This window comes from Cygnus olor, chromosome 27 (assembly GCF_009769625.2).
Source record: "Cygnus olor isolate bCygOlo1 chromosome 27, bCygOlo1.pri.v2, whole genome shotgun sequence".
Lineage (NCBI taxonomy): Eukaryota > Metazoa > Chordata > Aves > Anseriformes > Anatidae > Cygnus > Cygnus olor.
Window position 1 is genome coordinate 5,740,961 of NC_049195.1, and position 24,523 is coordinate 5,765,483.

Genomic DNA, 24,523 nt, shown 5'->3' on the forward strand with positions numbered 1-24,523 from the left:
GTGCAGGTGATGGACCACTGGAATTGGTTGCTGAAGGAGATTGTGGAGTTTCGCTCCTTGGAGATCTTCTAAAGCAACTCTATGTAGCCTAGGGCACTTGGACCAGATAAGCTCCAGAGGTCCCTTCCAACCTCAACCACCCTGTAATTTTACATACAGTTTAGTAAAACTTTAAGTATGACTAACAGATAACCTGCAGAGGATCCACCAAAAAGAAAAGCCCCACTGCACAGAGAATAGTTTACCTGGACCAACGCTATGTTCCAACTGTGACATTTATTTCATTTCTGATGTTAAAATCAAATGTTACACTGTAGCACAGAGATTACCTTTCGTAAAAGGGTGTGAAAGGTAGGACATGCGGGATGCAGTACAATAATGGGGAGAGGTGGGATGTTCTCCTTTTAGGAGCCCATTTACAATATGACAAGCAACTGAAAAATGCTTATTTTCACAAATCACAACTCCCATGCATGCCTTCAACTATCTTCTTTGGAGGTGCCTGCACTTGCTGGACTTCAATGTTGGGTTAAGAGCATTCTTTGGAAGAGTAGAAAGTTCACACTGCTGGAGATTTCAGAGTAATGTTAAGGCCAAAACATACGGGGTATGCTTTTCCTTCATCTTCCAGAGCACCATCTGTTGTTTTACTTAAAACTGCATTTAAGCTTCTAGTTCAAATCCCAGCCCAACTTTGTGACCTCCAGCACTGAAATTCTTGCCATCAATCAAGCCTGAGAGGGTCAACTTTATACCTAGAAAAGCAAGGAAGGAGAGTCTTCATACAATAATGTCCCAGTATAACACCTTCTCACCAAGTACCTGAGTCTTAGTAACGTGTCTTATTTGCTATAGGAGCTTATGTGCATACACAGCCTTTACTTCTATGTACCTGTGTAAGATTTCTAGTTTTTGTTTTTTTTGTCCTTCTATTCCACTCTAGAGATGATAGTAAAATAACCCACAACATAGCAACTAGTAGGATTTGCTACTAGTTGGGCTTACATACCAGGTCGAAGGGTGTGAGCATAACCAATTCCAATCAGGCTGGCATTATTCACTTTAGCCTACAGGAAAAAAAATAATCACTGCCATGTACAAATATTCAGAAAGTTGCCCTAGTGCCCTGTTCATTCTTTCAGCTACCTGTAGATTGATCTCTAACTGTGGTGTATTCTAGTCTTCTCCCCTACAGGTTTCCAGTATACCCAATTTTCACTATGTTCCTCCACTTTACCTTCAAACTGGAACAGGCACAAGAAATAGGTCCCATCTTTTCTTCAAATTGTGGCATACTACACCTATATCAAGTCCCACCCTGTGTTCTCTAAGGAATGAGCAGCAAATTTATGAATATGCAAACTTATCTTTTACTAAGTTTTGAGCTGTTTACGATAGCATTTCCTATTTTTAATTCTGGCTGAATTATCCTGGAACTAATTCTTGTTTTAAAGCTTAACAAACGCTTGCTACTTAAGTGCTTAGTGTTACGATGTATGCAGTTACTTTTATTCACTGTTGCTTCCTGATGAGCATGTTATCTCTCCCAGTCATCTTTTCCCAGTGCCCACCCCAATTTCTTTTTTTTGGCCCTAACATTTCTGCAAGACTTTGTAAGTGTCAGTAAGGGCACTTAGCTCAGGACCTTGACTGACTTTCAAGAGCTACATAACTCAGTGTTTGGAGAGGGCTGTAAGCTCAATTGAACTGTCATCTTACTACAGTAGTTTTGTCTAATTCTTACCTAATCCACAATGTAAAAGAATACTTCATACTCATATTACCTTTTGAAAACACATTTTGCATAGGCTCCAGGCACAATAGTCAGACTAGCAACTGTTTCAGCACAGATGAAAGAGTGGTTTAGATTTTTTAAAGATGTTTCACAAATACGACTTGTAGTCCTAGTTGAAGTTTAAACCACAACAGTTTGCTGTCTACCATACTTTCTCAGTAACTATTTGGAGCAACTATTTCACATCACTAGTTTTCAGCATTTATTGGAGCTTGAAATACTTGTTGCTTTCAAAAAAAAAATCTTACCACAATGGAAGTCTTCTCATCCAGTTGGTACTTAGCAGCAATACCAAAACGTGTGTTGTTACTGCCAGCAGTCCATGCAAGATTGACTGATGTCTCAACCTTATTATTAACTTTCTGATAAATAGACCCACCAAACTCAGTGCCATCATTTCTGTTTGTAAGAGATGCAAGTGTCAGTAAATAGCAACCCTTGAGATTATTCCTTCCTTTCCCAAAATCCTTTGACCATTACCTCAAAATGAACCAAGGTGTCCAGTGGACCCATGGTCATATAATTCCTAGCTGGAGCTCACAGATGTTCTGATGTCTACCTAAAACATGGGTATTGTTTGCTTAACTGACCACAACTTACCAGTAACCGAGACACAACGTTTGAGATTCTGACAAAAAACAAACTTTACTTGTCTTAAGGAGAAAAGCCTCTGATAATGTATAAAGGGACAAACCTAGGAGGAGGTTTAAGTCAGCTATGGGAATGACTAGACTGAAAACAAAGTTATGGCATAGCAGTTGTTTAAATATAAAAAGTTCAAAGATTCTCGAAGCATCTGAATGCGAAGGCTAGAGCTACACTAAGGTAGCTGGAAACACTCAAGAATGATGTAACACACCTCTCTCCTCAACCCTGGGCATTTCTGAGCCAGAAGCTCTCTCTTTAGTGAGGGAAAGGGTAAGATAGCTTAACTGAAGACTCTTATCTAGTGCCAAAATAGAAGTTGAAGTTTACCGACTTTAATTCCAAACTAACAGTGTGAAGTGCCTTTATGCCATTATCTTGTGTACACAAAACCAAGATCACCCTGAAACAGTCTTAACAGACAACCAAAAGTTAAGAAGTTGACTCTGCTTTAATTGTACTGAAGATGAAAACGTGGTGTGAATTACTTTTGAAATAAATCAGCATCCTCCCTCCTTCCTCCCACCTTTTACCTAGCTCAGTTCATTTTCACTATTCATCTAATTTGGATCCTCTGATAATTTTCTCTAGGCTCAGATTAATACTTACACATTAGTGTGCAGCTGAAAGTCTCCTGCCTTATATCCCAAGGCAAAGTTGTTTTGCGAAAGCTTAGACTTGGCCGTATCAAAAGCCATCTGATAGCCAGCAAGCCAGCCTTCATAGCCCAGCACGGCCCAGCCATAGATCGTTGGTCCAGAGAGATCAATGTCTATATTGCAGCCTAGATTTACATATTCTCTTTTGTAGGATGTCTTCAACTTTCCACTCTTCTTCCTGCAGAGAAACATTTCATTTTATCCCTGGTGGTATATATTATAGGTAGTTTTAATCCTGTATGTATGTCCTTTAGGGCCAGTGCATTAAATGACTGTAATGCCTACTCAAAACTTAAAATCACCACAACTGCTGAAGAGCGCATGGGATAAGGGTAACACTGATATTACATGTATTTGGTGGTGCTACTTCCAACATTTTCAACCTCCTTAAAATCCTCAAGAAGTTATAAAGGCATTAATCTTTTTGCTTATTACTCAAAAAAATATCAGGTTTTAAATTCTGTTCACCACAAATAAGTGCAGTATGTTTTTTTGGCACCATCAGTTTCTTTCAAGCAGCATCTGTGACATCCCACATTGATAGCTGGTCTTTTTGTCCTTTAATGATTTTTTGGCTGCTCAGTTCTCTCCACCATTCCTTTGTGTGCACTGCCTGCCTTCCTTCCTCCTTCACTGCTGGATACCACTCTCCCTTACTGAGAAGGAATTTCCTCATCCTCCATGCATCATCCATTTAGTCAGTCTTCCAAAGAAGCCTGTTCCTCTCTCACCAATGTGTCTTTCTGCTCCTTTTGCTACCGATTCAAAGTTAACTGCAACAAAATCTTATCACCTCCATCATCCTCTCCCCAGCCTCCTTTATCTTTGAAGATACAGCAGGACACTCTGCTGTCCATCACTCATACCGAGGCCTGGAGGCTCATTTTTAACTCTTTTTCTAATTGCTTATATCCAAGTAGTATCTAAAACTCTGATTTTTTTCTGTTACGCTGTTCCCAACGATAAAGAAATACCAGTAATTATTTACAAAGCAGTCTCAAGCTTCATGTATATCCAGACATACATAACCCATATACACACTTTCTTTGCTCTGTCAACCAAAAAAGAAATAATTTTAAAAAGACAAAAAAGTGCTATTACACTGCCTATCATAATACACAGGCTGTTCTACTTCCACAGGCTTTGGGGAAAAAAAAAAAAAAAAAAAGCTGCTTTGTGTTCCTAAGGCACTGGGTTGACAGCAGTTGGACCTTGAACACCATGGGAAAGATGGTACAAATTAAGCAGTCCCTGTAAGACCTAGCTATTCAAGGAGCGAGTTACAGGAATATAATACCTCCTCTAAAACAATAAATTTGCAGTGGCCAAAAAGCCAGAGTCATTTCTAGCAGAGCTTATTCTGCCCATTGCCTTCAAAATACTCTACAGTACCTGCAGAACAAAGTTCTTGATTTTTTCTTTTTTAAAACATGAGTTCCTTCCTGTTGCAATATTTGAATATGACCATTCAGTAATGGTAAGTTTTGAGCATTTACACAATGTACAGTATAAGCATTTCTAATGAGAAGTTAAGGGCAATTCTAGGACTCCTTAGATAACGATGACTGAAAATACTTACCCTGTGTTTGGTACAAATACAGTGTCAAGAGCCACCTTCAGTCCTTCAGCCAACTGTAAAGAAAAACAGAGAAGTCTGCTCACAACTCTGCCAAAACATGGCTTGTTTTATTACATTACTATGGTGCTACTTCAAGTCTAAAGAGAAGGCGTGACATGAACAGAAAGTCTCCCACACATTTTTACAAAGAGATCTGTAGATGCTGTATGATAAAGGATTAAAATTTGGATTTTCTTTTCTCCCTACAATGAGGCACCATTAACAGCACACACTTTGAAGATTTGTTATTATGGGAAAATTTCAAATGTAGTGTTGACAAGAAAACTGAGAAACTGTGTTAAAAAAAACTCTTCAGTTTTATTTATTTATTCCCTATAGAGCCAATAATCCATGCTGTAGCTTAAAAATCCCTCTCAGAACCTATGCATATTCTGAGACACAGTACTACTTCACTGGCCAAACCACGTACCGGGGTCAGCTGTTCCACCTCATTTTGAGTTGAACGTGTTAAAGCACTGGTAAAAGTGCAAAACCTTAACTATAAAAAGGGTTGGACATATATAGTGGAGAGCACCACAAAACTTTTATTACCTTTGGAACTTTTACCTTAGTTCATAGGCATTAAGTGAAAAGCATAAAGCTATTGACTTTGAAAAGGAGTTTTGTATTTTGAAAGCATTGTATAACAGCAACCCTTTGCTTAAGCAGCACCAAGTTGCAAATTTTCTCTTCAACCTTCAGCCGAAGCCTTCAGTCTCAAGGCAGCCAAACTTAAGGCCTTACGTATTATGGCATTTAAAACAGAAAATCCTCTCCGGTTTTCTTTCATGGCTGTAGTAGTGACAGCTCTACATAGCTAAAGTTAATTTTCAAAAAAAACCAAACGTGTTCAGAGTGGATAATAGTGATATTCAATCAAAAAGCTAATTTGGCATGCTGACATCTGCAATAACTCTGTATCTTGGTATCGTTATGTAGCAGCACTTGGCTATGGTTATGCTTGCACTCCCTGCGCTAAGATTCATGATGCTGTCTCTCAGTCTATGCATTGGGCACATTTACCATGACTTCTTTCTTTTTAGTACTCCAGGGCGTTTTGTGTAACTTTCATTCCTCAGTGTTTTCTGCTCAACTCAGTATTTTTCTCATACCAATTGCGGGAACATTTTCAGAGTATCAGGTTCCTCTTACCTGATTCTCCATGGAAACTTCTGTTCCCAATGTGTTGTCCGTGTTCCACTTCTGGAGGAATGTAAGTCCATAGTCTTTGATCTTATATTTTGTCTCTAGACTACCTGAAGCCTTGCCTGTGTCTGTGTTAGAAGAGCCAGTTGCTGTAAATTCCTGCCAAGAGGACAATATGAGTTTCAGCACTCTTCAGTACTTTACCTTTTTCCACTTGTCAAATGCTAACACAAACACTTTCTACCCTTAGACCTTAAAAACAGAACACTCAGAGTCATCATCCTCTTCCCTATCCACACCCAAAACTATTCTTTTTGCATCTCAAAATGCCCACTCATTTCTGGCATCTCTGTTCTGGATATTTATTATCAAGATGTGCTGATAGAGCCCTGGAACTTGCTTAGGTTGGTAAAAGACCTCTTACATTAAGAACTGTCATCAAAAGCAAACAAAAACATTTCAATATCAATCAGAGATCCTGTTAGTACTCAAGTACTAGATTTAGATTTCACACTTTGTGCCCAGCCTCTCCTCCATCCCCCAAACCATATATTGCAGCAGAATGCTCATTACAAACGCTAATGAGCGCAACACCTTTAGCAATAGACAACTGTACCAATACCATATCTATCTTGATTTTCCTCATGCTGTTTTTATGGTGTTCTTATTTTGAATTGTTGGGACAGAGATTGTAAATGGCTTCACATACATGTATCATACAGGAGATTAAGCACTATGGACCCAAGTCAAACTTCATGATGTAAATGAAAATATGATGCAGAACAACCTAGCACATTACAAACGATATCCCCCACAGAAAACCTCACCAGAGAAAGTAATAAAAAGCCAACATGACGAAACAGTCACTGTTCTTACCAGCTGGTTAAGCATCCAAAATGAAGTTGCATGGAGAAGGAAAAACCCATTTTAGAACTTAACAGAGTTGTGCATGTTCCGTCACAAGACAGTGTAGTTAACAATTACCATATTACTGAGAATCAAAACTTCATGGCAGGAAAACTACGCACATTCTTTGATGTCAGTAATTGACAGCTGTTGTAATACAGAGACCATGGAGTTCCTCGGCCTTGTGTGCCGGGTGCACGATGCAAGTAATCCATCAAAAACACAACTGAGACAGCACGCAGTAATACAAAAGGAATGACTTATGCCATTTGCATGACAAGAATGCAAGAGAAGGGAGCTAAAGCAAATATGGTTATGAGATAGGCTGAAAAGCAGGACAGGCCTATAAAGGATAGCAGTAAGTGCTAGCACTCAAGAAATTGAGTCATTGTAAGAATAAGCTTATCTAGTATAAAATACATATGCCTGTGCTTAAAGACCAAAATTTAGAAATCCATTCTTGGTTTTTCCATTCTTGGTTTTTCCAGCTTTCCTGTGAAGTCACAAGGGAGGTCCATTTTTCCACCACTAAAATGGGGATCACCATATTTTCTAATTACCTTAAGTGCTACAAATCTTAATTAACACCTATAAAATGCTCTGAAATTCTACATAAAGTATGTCAGGAGGACTATTTAGTTTTAATTAATTAATTAGGTCCTGCATTATAAGCATAGTGGAGACGTGAAAATGAAGTTAAGGCAAACTGTGGTTCTATTTTATCCCTTGGCCTTTTGGATGAAAAGTCTGTGAACTAAAAATCTTATAAAAACCAACAGCAGAGAATCTCAACTGCGTTCGTAAGCAGATGTGAGACCTATACATGGTGAAGAAAAACTGTGTGCATGGATGTTGCAATGGGAACTGGAAAGAAAACCATACATCCCGAACAAGGTATGTGAAAATTCTTGCACACCAGAGGAAAAGAAGTACCACTACATGAGTTCCACAAATTGTTATAGAAACAGATCAGTTGGCTAACAATTTTAAATTGAGAAATGAAAGAAAGGAGCAACACCTGCTATCAAGATATTACCACCATTTTAGGAATTTGTCCTCCCCTCAACGCTGGTGATGTTGAAAGCTCCCAGTACTTACCACCCCACTGGAAGACTTGGTCTTCAACTCTAACTTGACCATTCCAAATCCTGAAAATAGAAGAGCACACAGCATCTGTTTCACCACAATATACAAGCAAGGTTTATTTGCTACACGCCCAGCAAGTCCGGCACATAGGGAACACTGGCCTGAAATAGCCTATTTTCATATTTCATCAGTTATTCATCTTAGTGATGATAGATTGAAGGGATTCTGGTGATTCAAGGTGGTCCATCCTTCTGCTGGATTCCTACCACGAGGTATTCAATGGCTTTCTCAAATAGTAGTGTTTTTATTGTAGTTTTCAAGACACCCAAGACAAAATATGAAATTATTACCAAACCTCAGTCATGTTACTTACCATAGCCCTTATTGAATACATCCCTGGCAGACTTTCCCAAGTCACTGTACGATGGTGGGACAGCCATGGGATCTGAAACACAGTGGAAGCTGTAAGAATCTTAGGTTTAACAGCATAAAATCTGAACTATATTCAAAGCACATATAGACATCTAAGACTAAGTACCCTATGCATGCTTCACAGATAAGAAACTGCAAGGCCTCTGAAGAATGTTCATGAAAGTCATGCTTGTGTCATTGTTGCTTTGTCAGAAAACAATCTGGTCCTAAACACTAGGAGCAGCCTTAAATTCAACTACATACCTAGACTTCATATTCTGCTATTATGTTGCAAAAAGAGCTCATATGAGCATTTATCACCATTCCAATAACATGCAAACATTGCTTTCATGACAGGACCCTTCTGAAAGGGGCTCCAAGCAGTGAAACCATGTCAGCACTGAACAATCCCAAAGGAAAAGATAATTGACTTCCATATAAACTTGTAAATTCTTAGGAAGTTTTCCAGAGATTCGGAAAATACATAGAATGATCTCATTACACCGTCCAGTAGCTACCAGTATTTCTGCACTCCGTGTACAAAATAGCAACAGCTACACTTCCTAATACAGATAGCTGCTACAACTGACATGGAATACAAAACTCAAGAGGACAGATGTGAAGCTACACCGTACATTAGTTAATCCACGTTAAAAAAGCAGAAACACTCTTCCCCTCATAGAAAATTCATCTTTCCCTTCTAGAATAAGTTTACGTAAGTGTAGAGGTACACCTGCTCCAGAAAAGAAAGGCCATCAAAAATGATGCTTTTGATTAATTTTAATGCTAACCCTTTGCCACTTAGTTTTTTGTGCAGCTGATTAAATTGCTGACATTGTTCCCTGCAACACCCAACACGAGAAAACCCCTACCCCACATTTGTTATTTGTACCATACCAAAAGACTAATGAAAAAGAAATAATAATAACTCAAGCAAAACCCCAAAAAACATCATGTCACTTCCACCAATTTAGTTACTTTTCTTTCCCTTCCCCACATTGTAATCCTGATGTTAATATTCTATTTCTTAGTGTTCTGGTTGGTTTTTACTCACGCTTTTAGCAAAAACCTAACAAGTATTTCTTTGACCTTTATATAACTAGAAACCTTTATATAATCAGAAATCTATTTCCTTAACAGCTTCTGACTTTGCTTTCTAAAAATACAGGTAATCAAAATCCAAATAGCTTTGCAAAATACTCAGTCTCTCTGTCACAAATGCAACTCTATCCATATTAAGCAATTAAGTCCTGTTTTCAGATAGCGAGCCCCTTCCTAAAATGAAGCTGTCATGCAATTTGCATCCCACAGTGAACAAATGCTCTACGTTCAATGACTTAATATCTAACCTGCGCTATGTATCTACCAATATGTACCCGTGGATCTAGAGGATACAAAACATCTGGACATGACTGCAGGTTCCTTATCTGAAGATCAGGTCATAAGATAGGCACTTCTCAAATTTACTACATAAAAAGGCCTTTTTACCTGCCAAACATGGAGAGGAAAAATTAAAATTGGTGAGTCATTAAACTGATGAAAAACCATCAATAGAGACTTTTACAACAGTGGAGTTTTAATACATACAATGATTTTGGCAACCTAGCTATGGAGCAGAGCATATCTTTCTTGAAAAACATCGCATATCTTTCTGATAAAACATGGCTTTTTCACACAAACTCTTAATTCAGAAGTTTCAACTCCTTTACTTTTTTTTGCGTGTGTGCGTTCTCTTTTTAAATAGGTTTGCCAGAAATAAGCTGCACTACTTATGTTAAATGCCTTCTTTTTAAACGGTATCTTCTTAATATCATACTTCGACTTGCTTTCCAACAAGGAAATCATTGTAACAGCCGCTGGGAGAAAACATATTGAGGAATAAAAGGCTAGGGCAAGCGATCATTAACGCTGCCATCTTTAGCCATAGCATGCAGTAAGTCAGCAACCGCGCGTAAACTGCAAAAATAAAAAGCCGAATTGGAAATTAGAATGAATAAACACGAGAACGTCCGCACTCGTGTATGAAACAGCTACCACCAAACCTAATCAACCAACCAACCGCAACAGGCCCGCGAGCAGCCTGGCTTCGCAATGCCGACCGCGTTTCTGCTGCCGAGCCCCGCGGCAGCGGCCCCGCCCTTCGGCGCCGCCGGGCGCAGCGGAGCGGAACGCGCGGCCGCTCTCAACGGCGCCCTTCGCTGCTTCCAGGCCCAGACGCCGGCCACCGGCAGGACCCCGACCACCCGCAGGGAGGGCCCGGCCCGGCCCGGCCCGCGCGACGGGGCCGCCGCCACGGAGCCGCCGCCTCCGGCGAGCGCGACGCCCCACCCAAGGGCACGGGAGCGCCGGCCGGAGCGAGCCAGCTAGCGCGCTCCCGGCGCCCCCCCGGGGCCCTCACCCAGCCTCGCCCCGGCGCGAGCCGGGAGACGCCACCGGGCTCCGCCGGGCCGGCTCCGCGAAGCCCGGTACAGCCGCGCCGCGCCCGGGACCCGCCGCTACCTGCCTGCCGGCCGCGCCGCGCCGCTCCGCTCCGCTCCGGGAGAGCCCTCGGTCGCCCCGAGCCCGCATGCGCAGCGCCGCCCCGCCGCGCCGCCGCCCCTTAGGGCCGCCCTGGTGCCGCGCGCGGGGCTGGGCGCGCGCGGCGGCCGCCGCAGGGGGGCGGGGTTTTCGCCGCAGCAGCTGCTCTCGGCGGCCCCTCCGCGCGCGGGCCCCTCGCCGCCGGCGGGCCCCGGTGCGAGCAGAGGCGGCGGGGGCCGGCCCCGCGTTCAGCCGGCCCGGGGCAGCTGCGACCGCGGCCCCTCAAGGTGCGCGCGGGGCAGGGAGGAGGCCGAGGAGGGGCCCGCTCGCGTGGCGCTGCGGTCTCCTTCCGCCCCCTCCTCGTTACCGTCCGTTTCGAGCTACTGCTCGCGCTACACGCAGACAGAAATTGGAGCTCCTCAGCCGTAGTAAGGCCCAGCGGCACCCCGAGGTAAGCAGATGGGCACCCCCGAGTCTGATAAAAGACCTCGCAACCGGGACGGGAGTGAACTCGGCCCGAAGCTGCAGCCAGCGCTGAGGAAGCCCCAGTGCAGGTCTTCATCTACACTGCACTATAAGCACACCCCCTTTGACAGAATCCCTTTAACACTCTCAAGGCTTGCAGCAACTGCCTCCTGTGATTGCCTGCTATTGTGCAGTCCAGTGCTGTGGAAGGAAAAAAGTGTAAGGAACTCAAAGCAACGCAGAATAAGGAATAATAACTTGATGAGAAGGAAAATTATTTCCAATACCCGAAGGGGGCCTACAGGAAAGCTGTGGAGGGACTCTTCATCAAAGAGTGTAGCAGTAAGTTTTAAACTGAAAGAGGGGAGATTTAATATTAGACATTAGAAAAATTATTTACTAAGAGGGTGGTGAGGCACTGGAACAGGCTTCCCAGAGGAGCTGTGGATGCCCCATCCCTAGAAGTGCTCAAGGCCAGGCTGGATGAGACTTTGAGCAACCTGGTCTAGGGAAAGGTGTCCCTGGCCACTGCAGGGCGGTTGGAACTGGATGATCTTTAAGGTTCCTTCCAACCCAAACTATTCTGTGATACTGTGGAGAAAAAAAAAAAGAAAAACAAAAAACAACTACAGCATTTATATCATTTAAGGAAAAAAAAACCAACAACCTCTGAACAAGCCATTTTTCTTCCACTCAGAAAAATTAAGTGTGCTATTGAGAAAGAATACAAGGCCAGCAAATTCTGTCTCCAGTCCCAAGACAAAGTAGTCTTCTGGGCTATCTAATATTATGGATACTGCATCAGTGTAATGCTGTATGCTACCTAAGAAACATCTGTAAACGCTAAGCTTGTGTTACTGCTTTCAAATGCTTTTAAAAATGACACCTACATAAAGAAGTCAAACAGTGGATTGAAATGTCACTTTATTTCCGCTGATTATTGAAGAAAACACTGAATACAGCAGCTAAACGTCTTTTTACTATGAGGCAGTGGAAGACATCAGATAAGGGAAAAGCAAGAGTATTAGTCTATACATAATCTCTATTACTAAGAATGATCAACACTAATTATATAAGAACAAATAAAGGTGGTGTTCTGTAGGCTCAAGTAAGGTAAAAAATATCCGTCTGTTCCACAATTCATTCAAGGCTACGTATTCTGACATTACAAATACAAATTCTTCTTTGACTCCACAAAGGCTGCTAGAGGACCTAACTATTTACAAATCAGTCAACATTATTGAATTAGTAATAGTCAATTGGACTATCTATAAAGTCTTCCTTATTTCAGTTGGCTTTCCAAGCTTGCACTTCTATAATATATTTGCCTTATACTCCCACAAGGTATCCAGATACAAAGACAGCAATGCATTCCATACAGATGCTCAGTAATATGTCAAAGTTGCTATTTTACTAATCAAAACTAGTCACTTTAAGAAGTTCATAAACAGAATTATTGTCTCAAATACAATTAAGTAATGCAATCTTGATTGGACCTCCTCTCAAGTCCAGAATACTCGTTACCTCTCAAAATGATTTAAAAGGAGCTAGCAGAGCTGTCAGGTTTGCATATAAAAAAGTTGAGAACTACAGACAGATCAGAGGAAAGAGCTAGCAGAACATGCAGTTACAAGGATGCAGATGCTTACATCATATCAAAAACTCAGTCTCGTTCAGGAGAAGGCTGGTTAGCCAACCAAAGAGGTACAGCGTGTCTGCAGAAGCAGGAATGTTGCTGCTAGATTAAATAGTCATCTGTTAAAAGCCTAGGTTGGACAATTTCATTTTTTTTGTTTTGAGAGAGTGACTACTAAAAAGCAGAGACCCTGCTTGTTCTTTACCACTCAAAGTTTTTGGATAAGACTTTCTGTTGGAAAAATAAAGCCACACCCTACATCGAAAATAGAATCTGAGACCTACATCAAGAATGGGTGTTTCTCTCTTTCAAGTTTTATGCACGAATGTATCTCAGAACACTTCAGAATATTGGGAGAGGGAGAGAAAGAAAGATAGGTTGATTTTCTCTTAAGGTACATGATTTTTAATTTTGTCCAGTCACGTCCACATCAAACCCTCCATGCACAGTTATAGCTGTACTGTTCCTTTTTTGCACTGAAGTCTGTAGAGAGCTGTAAGAAGTTACAACTGAACAAACGAATGATAAAAGGAATGGGTCAGAACCAAGTCAAATTTTAAAATATTAGAAGCATTAGACCATAAAATCAGAAAAGTAACATCTTTAAGACTCAAGGGATGGTTGTAGCTTAAGGGGGATAAAGTATTTCAGCCTACCAGGACAAATAAATCAAAAGGCAAAGTATCGACACTATCCAGTGTCGATATCTATCATGCCAATAAGATAGTGCCGATGCACTATCTTGCATTAGGATTCTCATCCTCTTTATCTAGAGTGGAGAAAGGATTTGATTTTTACTAGACATTTTGCACTAGTGCCATGGACTTGCTTTAAAGCATCATTAATGTACGTTTTTTGCAGTAACATCCAAAGAAAGAATATGCAGTTTCTATGTTCACGAAAAGCTATGAAAATATCTCTTCAAGTCACAAACCTAGACAAGCAATTATTCACTCCGATCCTTTGGCTCTCTGTATTTCCACTGGATGTAGTCAAAAATGTCTTTCTCACATTCTACTGGTAGGGCCTCCCCAGCAACTCCTGCAAGCATATTACAGATGCTATTTGAAAGGTGGAAATTCCATACAATCCTGGACTGCAAAATGCATTGCAAGATTAAGACAAACTGCTGTAAGCAAAACAGATTAAAAAAAAAAAAACACCAACAAACGCCCACAGACTCACACAATATTTAGATATTAATTCTCAGTGTCAGAAGAAAAAAGATAACCAATTAACCTTGGGGCTACATGGTTATACAATTAAAATACATATATTTATACACACATATATACGATATAGTAAGCCCTCCTGCAAAGAGCAACAGAAGGACAAAAAAAGATCATGTTAAAAGAACAAGAAAACATGTGCTGTGCATTACACTGAAAATCCAGCCTGTACATCGGTAAGACTAAGTAGATTAGGTGGCCTGATACGGTTATTGTATACTGCCTATACGTTAGTAGCCTGCCTCCCCTGCTATAATGGTGTCAAGTACCAGAAAGGCCACAGTGAAAAATTTCATTAACTACGGTATTTACCCGGACTTCCAATACACTGAGACACCAGTTTAAGGAGATGATCACACAAAACATGGAACTATAAAGAAAACTATGTGTAAAGGCCTAGACTGACCAGTGACGCCCAAGGGACGGATTGTATACTCATTGATTGTGAAGCCCATTTCCAGAGCATGAGTTCTCATGTTCTTATTGAATATATCACTGCCTGTGAAATACAGTACACCACAGTAATATTGATCTTTAGGGATGAACCTAGAATAGAAGTGGAAGAAAAATATAGATTTAGGACAAATATAAAGCTACAAGCCATTTGGAGTTCAGCTGCTCAGCCACTGTTCTAGGTTTGCCACCTTTTTAAGTGCACACATGCTGGAATTCTGTACATTACTGGTGTTCAGCCACTGCATGGTTATGGTGCTTGCACCAGTGACAAGAAAGAATTTATATCAAAGCAGTATTGATAACATAGGTCATGATTATGAAATTGAATAGAAAGCCATGATTTGAAATACTCTTGCTAATATCCTGTTCTAAACTGGCAGTTGTACAGTGGCTTCTATACAAGGTAATTGGAAACCTGTTAAATGCTATATTCTAGACATGGGAATAGAAATTTGAATGCAGATTCGAAGCTAATATCTATTACGTAGTAGATAGCTAAAGTTTTTTTTTTGTTTGGTTGGTTTTGTTTTTAAAGGTGTACCTGATATCAATTCTCCTATGTGGATACGCTGTTCCATCTTCTTTATTTGGCAGCTGACAGACACCCTGAGAGAAGGTAAAGAAAGTGAGAAATTCAAAATGAAGTTAAACATATTTGAGATAGCCTTACAGGGCTCTACTGTTCTTAATAGCCCAGCCCTAGACAACCTTTTGAAATACACATTTCCAAATATATAATTCTGGTTTGATCATCAGTCATCTTGAAGAGCAAAAAAGAATTAAATTCTTGTTGAACTGATTAAATATTTTATTAGAACAGCTGGGTATCATTAGTACTGTGAATCACTGTTTTATGCTGCTAAGAGAACTGTAGTTCAATAGAGTCTATAATTACTTCCTAAGTTATTACAGCAGGAGGAATCACAGGACTTCTTTTCCATCCCTCTACCCTAATTATTATCAGGCTCTTCAGTATGGACAAACATCAGTAAGATCAGGAAAATGCAAACAAGCTCATGCTAAAACAAGCTCATGCTAATACAAATAAAAGTACAGATTTTTTTTCCCGAGATATCCTCTACCATTTTTCGTTTCAAACTGCTTTGTAATCTCCATGCAATCCATACATTTAAAGAAAAAGGCTCATATCGAGTTTACGATGACCAAAAATGACAGTGCAATAAGGGTCAGGGAAATGAACCATAATAACATAATGATGAAAAATGTTTACATATTAGACTGTCTCACAGACTACAGCTTCATACTAAGACAACTTCTATTCCTAGCTTTGTTTTGAAAGTTTAACATTGCCTGTATTTTTGAAGCTATGAAGACTGTTTCCTTACAGTAACTTGTTTTTCTCATATTCTCAGCTACAATCATATTTCCCTTTTTACAACATTCCTTTGTTAGCTTCCACTTTGAAGGCAAGAGCTACTGTACAACTATTTTAAGACTGATAGGATTATGCAGAAAAAGCGGTCAAACTATAATGAGCTTGTAGAACTGTGAATTCAGCCTGGGCTGTTGAGCATCTCTGCTTCTGGCTCACCTATACATACATACATACATATATATGTATTTAGCTTTAAAGCCATACGGTATGCACAATCAATTTGGCAAAAATGAGGGTAGTTTTGGTTTATTCCTCCTAAAGATCAAGCCTAAAAAGCCATCAGGTTTCATTCCCTCTCAGAATGCAACACAAACTAAACTGAAAACAAAGTCTTAACAGGGTTCTTTGAGCTCTAATTTCAACTATAAACAAACAAACAAGTCCTCAACCCTAACAGCCCCTTTTATCTTGGGAAAACAAGTATCTTTTAACTGTAGTAGATATAGTGTGTCACGAAGGTTATATCAGTGGGGTTCAAAACTAGATGAGTACCTGCAGATTTCTGAATACTGAAATTTTAACGGGAGATTCACTAAAAGGCAACTGAAAAAAAAAATAAATAGATAAAAACCAAGAAAACTACAACTCCAGCAGTCTAAACAAAATTTGATGTGTATATCCTAGTTTCTGTCATGAGAGGTAATCTCCGCCACATTCCCCCACCACAAAAAACCTTACCATGAATTTGGTGTCACCTTTAGACAGCACGTCTGTGACAAAGTGGACTTTCTCCAGCTGTTCTACAACTCGATGCAGAAGTTTTGACTAGGAACAGTGACAACACAGAAGAAAAAATTACTTCACAAGCAACAATATCTTACTTGTTTTACGCACAGGACATAACCACATAACTACAGGACATCACCATAATGATATATATATGCTATTGCATATGAACTTTGAGGGGGAAAAGATGAGAGTTAATAGTGAGAAAAAGCTAATGAAATTACAATTATGAAATAAGGAGTTTCCTGTGAAATCCATGTCAGATTGCTTCCATTTGAAATGACAAAGCTTCTTTGTTGGTTTCAGTTTTCAACTCTCAAGCAACAAATCTACAGAAGCAACACAACAACAAACATAGCATCACTTGGAATTCTCAAGAGTTAGCCGCAACAGATGGTAAGGGCAGCAGGACATTTGCTTCTCTGAAAGCATGTGGCTACATGAAGAGATAGTAACGCTGCCTTTAATCCCTGCTTTATTCAGCTAGTTCTTACAATTCTACCTTGTAAAGCATGTGAATCTGGGGAGTTTAAGGGATGAAGATGGAGGGAAGAATAAGAGTAAATATACTACACTGAGAACGCAACATAATGCACAGACCCGAGAAGCGATTTCAAATCCTCAAAATAAACAAGGTGATCAAAGAGTTGAGTTTACTATTACAGTAACAAAAGATGCAGGAAGCTGTAATGCAAGTCTGAGATTACATATCTTATGAATTTAAACATGCCCTTCTGGAAGTAACGCACAGTACTGATCCACAGTAGCAGAGAAACACACCTGTTTGGATGCTTCAGATGTGAAAGTTGGATGGGTTAAGAGAACATCCATATCACCACTCGACTCTGCACCTAGGCAAGTAAGAAGCAAAGAAAAATCCTGTATAAGACAGAAAGCATATGAACATTGATGAATGTGCATCTAACCTCATCTTTCTAGTAGAAAATAGTGAATATTCAAGGTATTTACAAAAACTGATCTTAAGGGAAGAGAGCCCCACTCTTTTGATATCACCACATTTCTCAGAAAAACAGCTAAAAATTTGCTGCTATACTCTCTAGCAATGAAGCACAAACACTTCATTTAAAGGATTTATGTGGACATTTCATCACTGAACTAACCAGTTAAGACAATGCTAACACAAAAAGCTCAATTTTAGCATAAACGCACTCTCCAGAAGAACATGTATTAATGAGTCTTGTTTATTAGCCCTAATTAAAACACGACAAGATCGCAGTGTACCAACCTCGTCTAAAACTGCCACAGACTGTAGCAATATACTTTGGGTCAAGGTTCTTTACCTCTTTCAGCACAATTTCCTATGGAAAGAGGACAGATGAGCATTTAAAGGTGCCAGTCATTCATTGGCCCTCACTGCCTCAAGTTCTTAACAGAGACTTTCTTACCTGCATTTGCAGCATTTCTTCCCTTGGGATTCTTTTTTCAAAGTCTTCAAAATATCTGAGTATAGAATAAAAGCATCTGACTTAGTGGTAAGGGTCACATCTTAAAATTCTTGACAATTAAATGTGTTATCAGAAGAAACAATAAACATTGTCTCACCAAAAGCTCCCCATTCTCACCACAAAGAATTTAGAAAATATCTTTCCAAGCAATAGATGTGCAAGTTTGACAGTGCTTAGAAGATAGCTTCATGCTTGTTTTTCCACTATATCTAAAGAGCTGCTATGACTTGGGAATAATATTACCATATGGTCAGTGGTTTATATTTACATAGCCCTCCGAAAAAAAAAAGGTACCTGACAAAACTCGGTCCATCAGCAATAAGCAGGAACAGGTCCCTCACCCTGGTCAGAGGTGGCCTATGTTGCCAAAAGCCAAATAAAGCTCCTTGAATAGTTATACACGGAGCTGTAGAAAACAGACTGCCAGCATGCTGCTTGGCCATGGAAAAGAGGCCAGGTGAAACAATGATGTCTGACCAGCAGGCACATTCTTCCCTTTTGCAGCACCAGAACCACTGACAGGAGGTACTAGCAGTGGTACTGCGGCCTGGGAGCCACACGTTACCTGACATGTGTGACTCATCCATCCTAATCCCTACTGAATTTCAACTCCAATGAAACAAAAGCAAAGAACTGCCAAAAAGCATGCAGATGAAACAGGACTCATTGGCCTGTGTAACCTTACATTACATTCTGGTGTCTAAAGGAGTCATTAGAAAAGCCAAGCACTTGCACCCAAGAAAGCTTACTTCAACCCAATTCGCTGGTGATGGGTCAGCTTGTGCTCATTTTTTCTTAGATCTAGAAGGATTAGTGAAAAAAAATTACTTGAGGGTAAAAGTCTTACAGTAAGTTTCCAACAATGCAAAGGTGATGCAAATGAAGAGTATCTAACAAGCAAATAGCAACCTCAAACACAATGAAGAGATTTTAAGCAGACTGCTCAACAGCTGATAGCATGAGAAGAAATGATTAGCGCACCTTCCTGATAAAGACTTCAATGGACTATTCACTTGAAAGACAAAAATCAATGTTATTTTCCGTGTAATCTCTAAGTACGTTATTGTAAATGCGTATATAATGCCTTTAGCCTGTTCACTAACTTCAGCTTTTTTTTTTCTTGTAAATATACTTTCCCCAGAAGGAAGGCACATCCGCTATCGCAGTACTATTGTGAAACAGGCAGCTTGACAAAAGAAACTTTATTGGAGTGTGAACTGATGACCCAAAGTTACACTCACCCTCTAAAGTTTTAATTCCTTCCTCAACAAACTTCCTGGCAGCAGCTGGACTAGAAAGAGACAAAGCAAGATGCAATCAGGAACAGCAAGAGTCTTACAACACTGAAAAGAACGTTTGTATTCATAGTAACTCCCTGGGTTCTTTGAGGCCAAGATTAAACTTGCTTCTAATGCTTACCTTTTGGCATGCACATTTTCAATTTTTACTTTGAAACAGAGATGGCTATCCAAGGCTTGGCCTGCACATTTTTAGCACTGACAGAACTATATAGTGACGTATAATTTAAAAAAGTAAATAAAAAACAAAATCTCACCAAACAGGCAATAGTGCTTTAGACAGCTATACTGGGATGTAACTGGATGTACGATAAGAACTACTTTAACCATGAATAGTCTCTAAACCAGCTGATAGCAGCAACAACAAAAGCATCTTTAGAGTAGCATTTAAAAACAAACAAAAAATCCACAAGGCTCCAGCTTGCAACGTCCAGTACAACAAAGTAGTCCCAATTCCAATTTGGCTGGAGAGTTTGTGACAATCACAACATAAGTATCCTCAAACTTTGAGCAAATCTTCACTCGGAGAATTACTGGAGATCCATAACGTTCTCTGTCCTCAACCTCAAGGGTCTTGAATACTGCTCTTCCCTCCCCCTCCCATAACATTCTACTCTGCTTTGTTTCTAAGGACTCACAGGTCCCTAATTCAGTCAAACCTATTCTCAGCAAGCAGTATCACAGCCCCACACACTCAGGAAACTGATCTCTACCACTGTTGTTTTTTGATGCACGTGCCTGCGTGAAAGCTGAGCTCTTTTCTGCTGGGGATTCCCTAAGCACAGAACAGAAACTAGAACAGGTTTGGGACCTTCTAACACCATCTTTCTGAAAAGCCCTTTTTTTTTTTTTTTTTTGGGGGAAAGGCTTTTTCAGGACTCTGCTTCTTTTACAAACAGCACCAAAATACCATTATCCCTGGCCAAATTTCACACTGTAAGTCCCAAAGACTCCTACTTCACCTAAGCAATTCTACTCTTCTCTATTTTTCATGGTTATGTTTTTGATCACCTATTTTCTCCTTCCCTTTCAGCTTGCACACAGGAGCTTTCCACTTCCATTCCTCTACTGCAAAGTCTGTAATTGACAACTGTCTTTTCTTCTTGTGCAGTTGTCTCCGCAACTCTGAGGTCTTGGTGTGGGTACTACAGCATCAGCCCAAACTCATTCTTTTCAGAATTTATAATCACACAATTTCTGTTTATAACTCCACCAAATAAAACAAACAAGAACAAGCAAATGAACAACAACAACAAAACACCACCAAAATAACTAAGCGTTACCCAATGCCAGTAACTCGTGTCAGGAGGTTGATAGATGCACTTGTATCATCTTGTCGAATCTGCAAAAACAAAACAACACAAACCAAGTCTTCTTTGCTCCATTTGCAGTACATAAAGGAAGCTTAAGAAGATAAAACAACTTGGTCAGATTCTGCTTTGGAGAGCTACTACAAATCAGAACAAAACAGCACCAACAGTAGAACTGTGCATTACTACAGTGCCATATGTACCATGCCTACAAACTATCTTGACTTCCCATGCGAAGGTGAACAGCATGCTTAAAACTCAGAACTCAACAGCCTTCCGGAGTCATAATTCTACTTCTCACGGAAAACATTCACATACTGATTATATAATCTCAAATATTTTCAGAAGTAGGTAATACTGAAACTTTGGCAGAACTTCTGGTTCCTTGCTTTGTACTCAGCACAGACTCCACGTCAACCATTCAACAGGGCCAAGTGCAAGGTCCTGCACCTGGGTCAGGGCAATCCCAAGCACAAACACAGGCTGGGTGGAGAACAGATTCAGAGCAGCCCCTAGGAGAAGGACCTGGGGGTGTCAGTTGATGAGAAACTCAAAAAGAGCTGGCAATGTGCGTTTGCAGCCCAGAAAGCCACCTGTGTCCTGGGCTGCATCAAAAGTAGCATGACCAGCTGGTCAAGGGAGGTGATTCTCCCCCTCTGCTCCTCTCTCTGAGACCACAGCTGGAGCCCTGCATTCAGCTCTGTGGCCCCCAGCACAGAAAGGACAGACCTATTAGAGCACGTCCAGAGGAGGTCCATGCGGATGACCAGAGGGCTGGAACACCTATACAAAAACAGACTGAGGGAGTTGGGGTGGTTCAGCCTGGAGAAGAGAAGGCTCTGGGCAGACCTTCTAGTGGCCTTCCAATACCTAAAGGGGGCCTAGAGGAAAGCTGTGGAGGAACTCCTTGTCAGAGAGTGTAGTTGAAAGGACAAGGAGTAATGGCTTTAAGCTAAAAGAGGATAGATTCAGATTAGATATTAGAAAGAAGCTCTTTACAAAGAGGGTGGTGAGGCACTGGAACAGGCTGCCCAGAGGAGCTGTGGATGCCCCATCCCTAGAAGTGCTCAAGGCTGGATGGGGCTTTGAGCAACCTGGTCTAGGGAAAAGTGTCCCTGGCCACTGCAGGGGGGTTGGAACTGGATGATCTTTAAGGTTCCTTCCAACCCAAGCCATTCTGTGATTCTAATGCTTGACTTGAGTCTCACCGCAGAGAGCATTAGAAATTGCACATAGCAAGCAGGCTACGTCGTAAAGTACAAAGAAAAGCAAGTGCCGAGAAGTACAGCACAAGGGAAGAAACACACCTTTTCCAATTTGCGTAGTTTTCCAGTGGATAAAAACTCATCAATTTTCTCTGCTATTTTAGCACCGACTCCATCCTAAATATTTGGGGAGGAGAAAACACCAGTTAATCTCAAGATCACTTATAGCCAGGAAAAAAAGAAAGCTCCACAGAAAGAACTATGATGTCACTTAAACCACAATAAAACATCGGTCCATAAGGGAACAACAGCATGCAGGGTTCCACACGAGCAGCATAAATGCAATAGTTGACGACTGTATTATTTTTGCTAGACAAGGCTTTGATTTCTACTGTTCTCCAAATTTAGCGGGGCAGTAAAGCAATGAAGGGGAAATCTGCCACCACAGAAGCCCTTCATGCAGAGAGACAGCTGGAGGCCCCAGGTGACTCTGTGAGACCCCCAGAGCAGCCACACGCCGCACCCACGCCCTGCCCCGAGCTGGCCGCTGGGACGAGGAGCTGGCACGGGCCGGGCCGCCCTTGCACCGCCCCCTCCTCCCGGGAACCTCAGCCCCACCGCGGCATCGCGCCGCCGGCTGCGGAGCTTACAGCGCCGCCGGGTCTCCCGCCGGCAGGCAGGGCACGGACACCTACCAGCTTCTTGGCTTCGGCCCCGCTCCGTATCTCGCTGGGGTACCGGGCGATAACGGAGGCTGCCTTCCTGCGGAACAGCGCGGGTCAACGCCCAGCCCGGGCAGGGCCCTGCAGACCCACGCACGGAGCCCGGGAGCGGCGGCGCGGGGGTGTGGGGGGGTGGGGGGCGGTACCTGTACGCGTTGTACTTGTGGATGGCCCGGTTCACGTTCCGCTCGTAATTCGCCAGCTCTGCGGGGAGAAACACGGTTGGAGCGGCCGAGGCGCGGCGCGGCGCGCCTCCCCCCCCCGGCGGCCCCCCCCCACCCGTCAGGAGGTCCGTGATGCCCTGGTTGGGGCTCCCCGCCGGGGCCTTCCGCTTGCTCATCGCGGGCGGCGGCACCGGGCAGAAACGACGCGGCGGCGCTTCCGGCGGTGACGTCAGTGAGCGCGACCGCCTTCACGCGCACGCGCGTCCCCGCGGCCGGGCTTGCGCGGTGCCGGCTCCGGGAGGAGCTTTGTGCTTCAGCCCCTGTGAGGCCTCCAGAAGCTGACGCGCTAGCTGCTTGCTATTTCTAGTTTTTTTTTTCGCCTGGTAAGCTTTCTTATCACTGCAAGCATACCTCAACACCCCGTTCCTTCCTCCTAAACAACGTAACTCTTTGCAAAAACCACAAAAGCACTCCTTGCGTGTGATCACGTGCATCCTGACTGATGCTTTTCCTCTGAATATCGATCTAGCACGTGGCTTCTCCCCAAGCAAACCCAGGAAGCAGCTTGTCTTTATGCTATGCGTGCCCACGGAGCAGCATCCCTGGTATGCGTGGCACTTCTTGTGCCTTTGTTACCAATTCTGGTGCAAAAACAACATTTTTTTTCTCATGTTTCTTGTTAGACCCTCCCCATCCAGCCTCTGTCCCCCTTCCAAGCCCCGCCCCCTTTATCAAGCCCCGCCCACCTTAGACACAGCAACCCCTCGTGCCCCGCCCCAACATACCCCGCCCGTCTAAGCCCCGCCCCCTTTCACAGGCCCCACCCCCACAGCCTGCAGTGTTGTCGTCCCCATTTTGGGTTTTTTTTGGAACCCAAAAAAGGATGATTGGGGGGGGGGGGGCGTGTCCCCCAGGGATCCCCCCCCCCCCCCCCCCCGGCATTTCCCTACCCCCCTCAGGAATTCCCCCCAATACTGCTCCCCCCAGGTGTCCCCCCCCACACCCCAGTTGTGTCACGCCACTGTCTCCCCCCAAAGGTGACCCCCCCCCCCCGTATCCAAGTGCCCCCCCCAGGTGTCCGCCTCCCAAAAAATTAAGGGGGTTCCCCAAAATTAGGGGGGGAATTCCCAAAATTGGGGCCACAAAGGCCCAAATTAGGGGGAAGGAACCCAAAAACTGTGGGAGGCAACCCCAAAATTGGGGGGAAGAACCCTTAAATGGAAGGGTGAAACTCCAAAATTGGGGGGGGACCCCCAAAACTGGGGTGGAAACCCCAACACGGGGGGGGGGGGCAAAGCCCCAAATTAGGGGAAGGAACCCCAAAATTGTGGGGGGAACCCCAAAATTGGGGGAAAGAACCTTAATATTAGGGGGAAGGCCAAAAAAGGATGGTGGAGGACCCCAAAATTGTGGGGGGAACCCCCGGAATTGGGGGGGAATCCCCAAAATTGGGGGGAAATCCCCAAAACTGGGGGGGGAGAACCCCAAAACTGGGAGGGCGAAGCCCCAAATTAGGGAAGGAACCCCAAAATTGTGGGGAAGAACCCTGAAATGGAGAGGTGAAAACCCAAAATTGAGGGGAAACCCCCAAAAGTTGGGGGGGGGAACCCCCAGAAACACAAAACAGAAGGGAGGGCAAAAGAAGGGAAATAATGGCGTCCTACAGC

At 42.5% G+C, this 24,523-nt stretch overlaps 2 protein-coding genes and 1 long non-coding RNA gene across 13 annotated transcripts; 1 reads left to right on the forward strand and 2 right to left on the reverse strand.

Annotated features, from left to right (window-relative positions):
• Positions 1–257: 257 nt before the first annotated feature.
• VDAC3 (voltage dependent anion channel 3) lies at positions 258–10,861 on the reverse strand. 8 transcript variants are annotated; one of them, XM_040538359.1, is made up of 11 exons: positions 10,770–10,856; positions 9,643–9,754; positions 8,229–8,300; positions 7,868–7,917; positions 6,740–6,742; positions 5,870–6,022; positions 4,679–4,731; positions 3,050–3,277; positions 2,044–2,194; positions 1,010–1,067; positions 258–755 (listed from the first exon to the last, which is right to left on the reverse strand). In XM_040538359.1, the coding sequence occupies exons 2-11, from the start codon at positions 9,674–9,676 to the stop codon at positions 664–666; spliced, it is 894 nt and encodes a 297-aa protein (XP_040394293.1). In that variant the 5' UTR covers positions 9,677–9,754; positions 10,770–10,856; the 3' UTR covers positions 258–663. The 8 variants fall into 8 exon arrangements, with proteins under 8 accessions (XP_040394293.1, XP_040394296.1, XP_040394295.1 ...); XM_040538362.1 differs by lacking the exon at positions 9,643–9,754 and having other exon boundaries at positions 10,770–10,861; XM_040538361.1 differs by lacking the exon at positions 10,770–10,856 and having other exon boundaries at positions 9,616–9,754.
• A 240-nt stretch (positions 10,862–11,101) lies between these two features.
• LOC121060500 lies at positions 11,102–19,575 on the forward strand. 2 transcript variants are annotated; one of them, XR_005814829.1, is made up of 4 exons: positions 11,102–11,234; positions 15,105–15,185; positions 16,998–17,087; positions 19,299–19,575. It is a non-coding gene; the product is annotated as an uncharacterized LOC121060500 (long non-coding RNA). The 2 variants fall into 2 exon arrangements; XR_005814828.1 differs by lacking the exon at positions 16,998–17,087.
• Positions 12,156–23,574, reverse strand: POLB (DNA polymerase beta). Of its 3 annotated transcripts, none has more exons than XM_040538358.1 (14): positions 23,335–23,574; positions 22,839–22,896; positions 22,666–22,732; positions 22,073–22,147; positions 20,739–20,797; positions 19,399–19,448; positions 18,907–18,958; positions 18,098–18,152; positions 17,938–18,010; positions 17,472–17,542; positions 16,644–16,730; positions 15,111–15,175; positions 14,520–14,659; positions 12,156–13,925 (listed from the first exon to the last, which is right to left on the reverse strand). In XM_040538358.1, the coding sequence occupies exons 1-14, from the start codon at positions 23,348–23,350 to the stop codon at positions 13,831–13,833; spliced, it is 963 nt and encodes a 320-aa protein (XP_040394292.1). In that variant the 5' UTR covers positions 23,351–23,574; the 3' UTR covers positions 12,156–13,830. The 3 variants fall into 3 exon arrangements, with proteins under 3 accessions (XP_040394292.1, XP_040394290.1, XP_040394289.1); XM_040538356.1 differs by lacking the exon at positions 23,335–23,574 and adding an exon at positions 22,972–23,115; XM_040538355.1 differs by lacking the exon at positions 23,335–23,574 and adding an exon at positions 22,972–23,115 and having other exon boundaries at positions 22,621–22,732.
• Between the last annotated feature and the right edge of the window lie 949 nt (positions 23,575–24,523).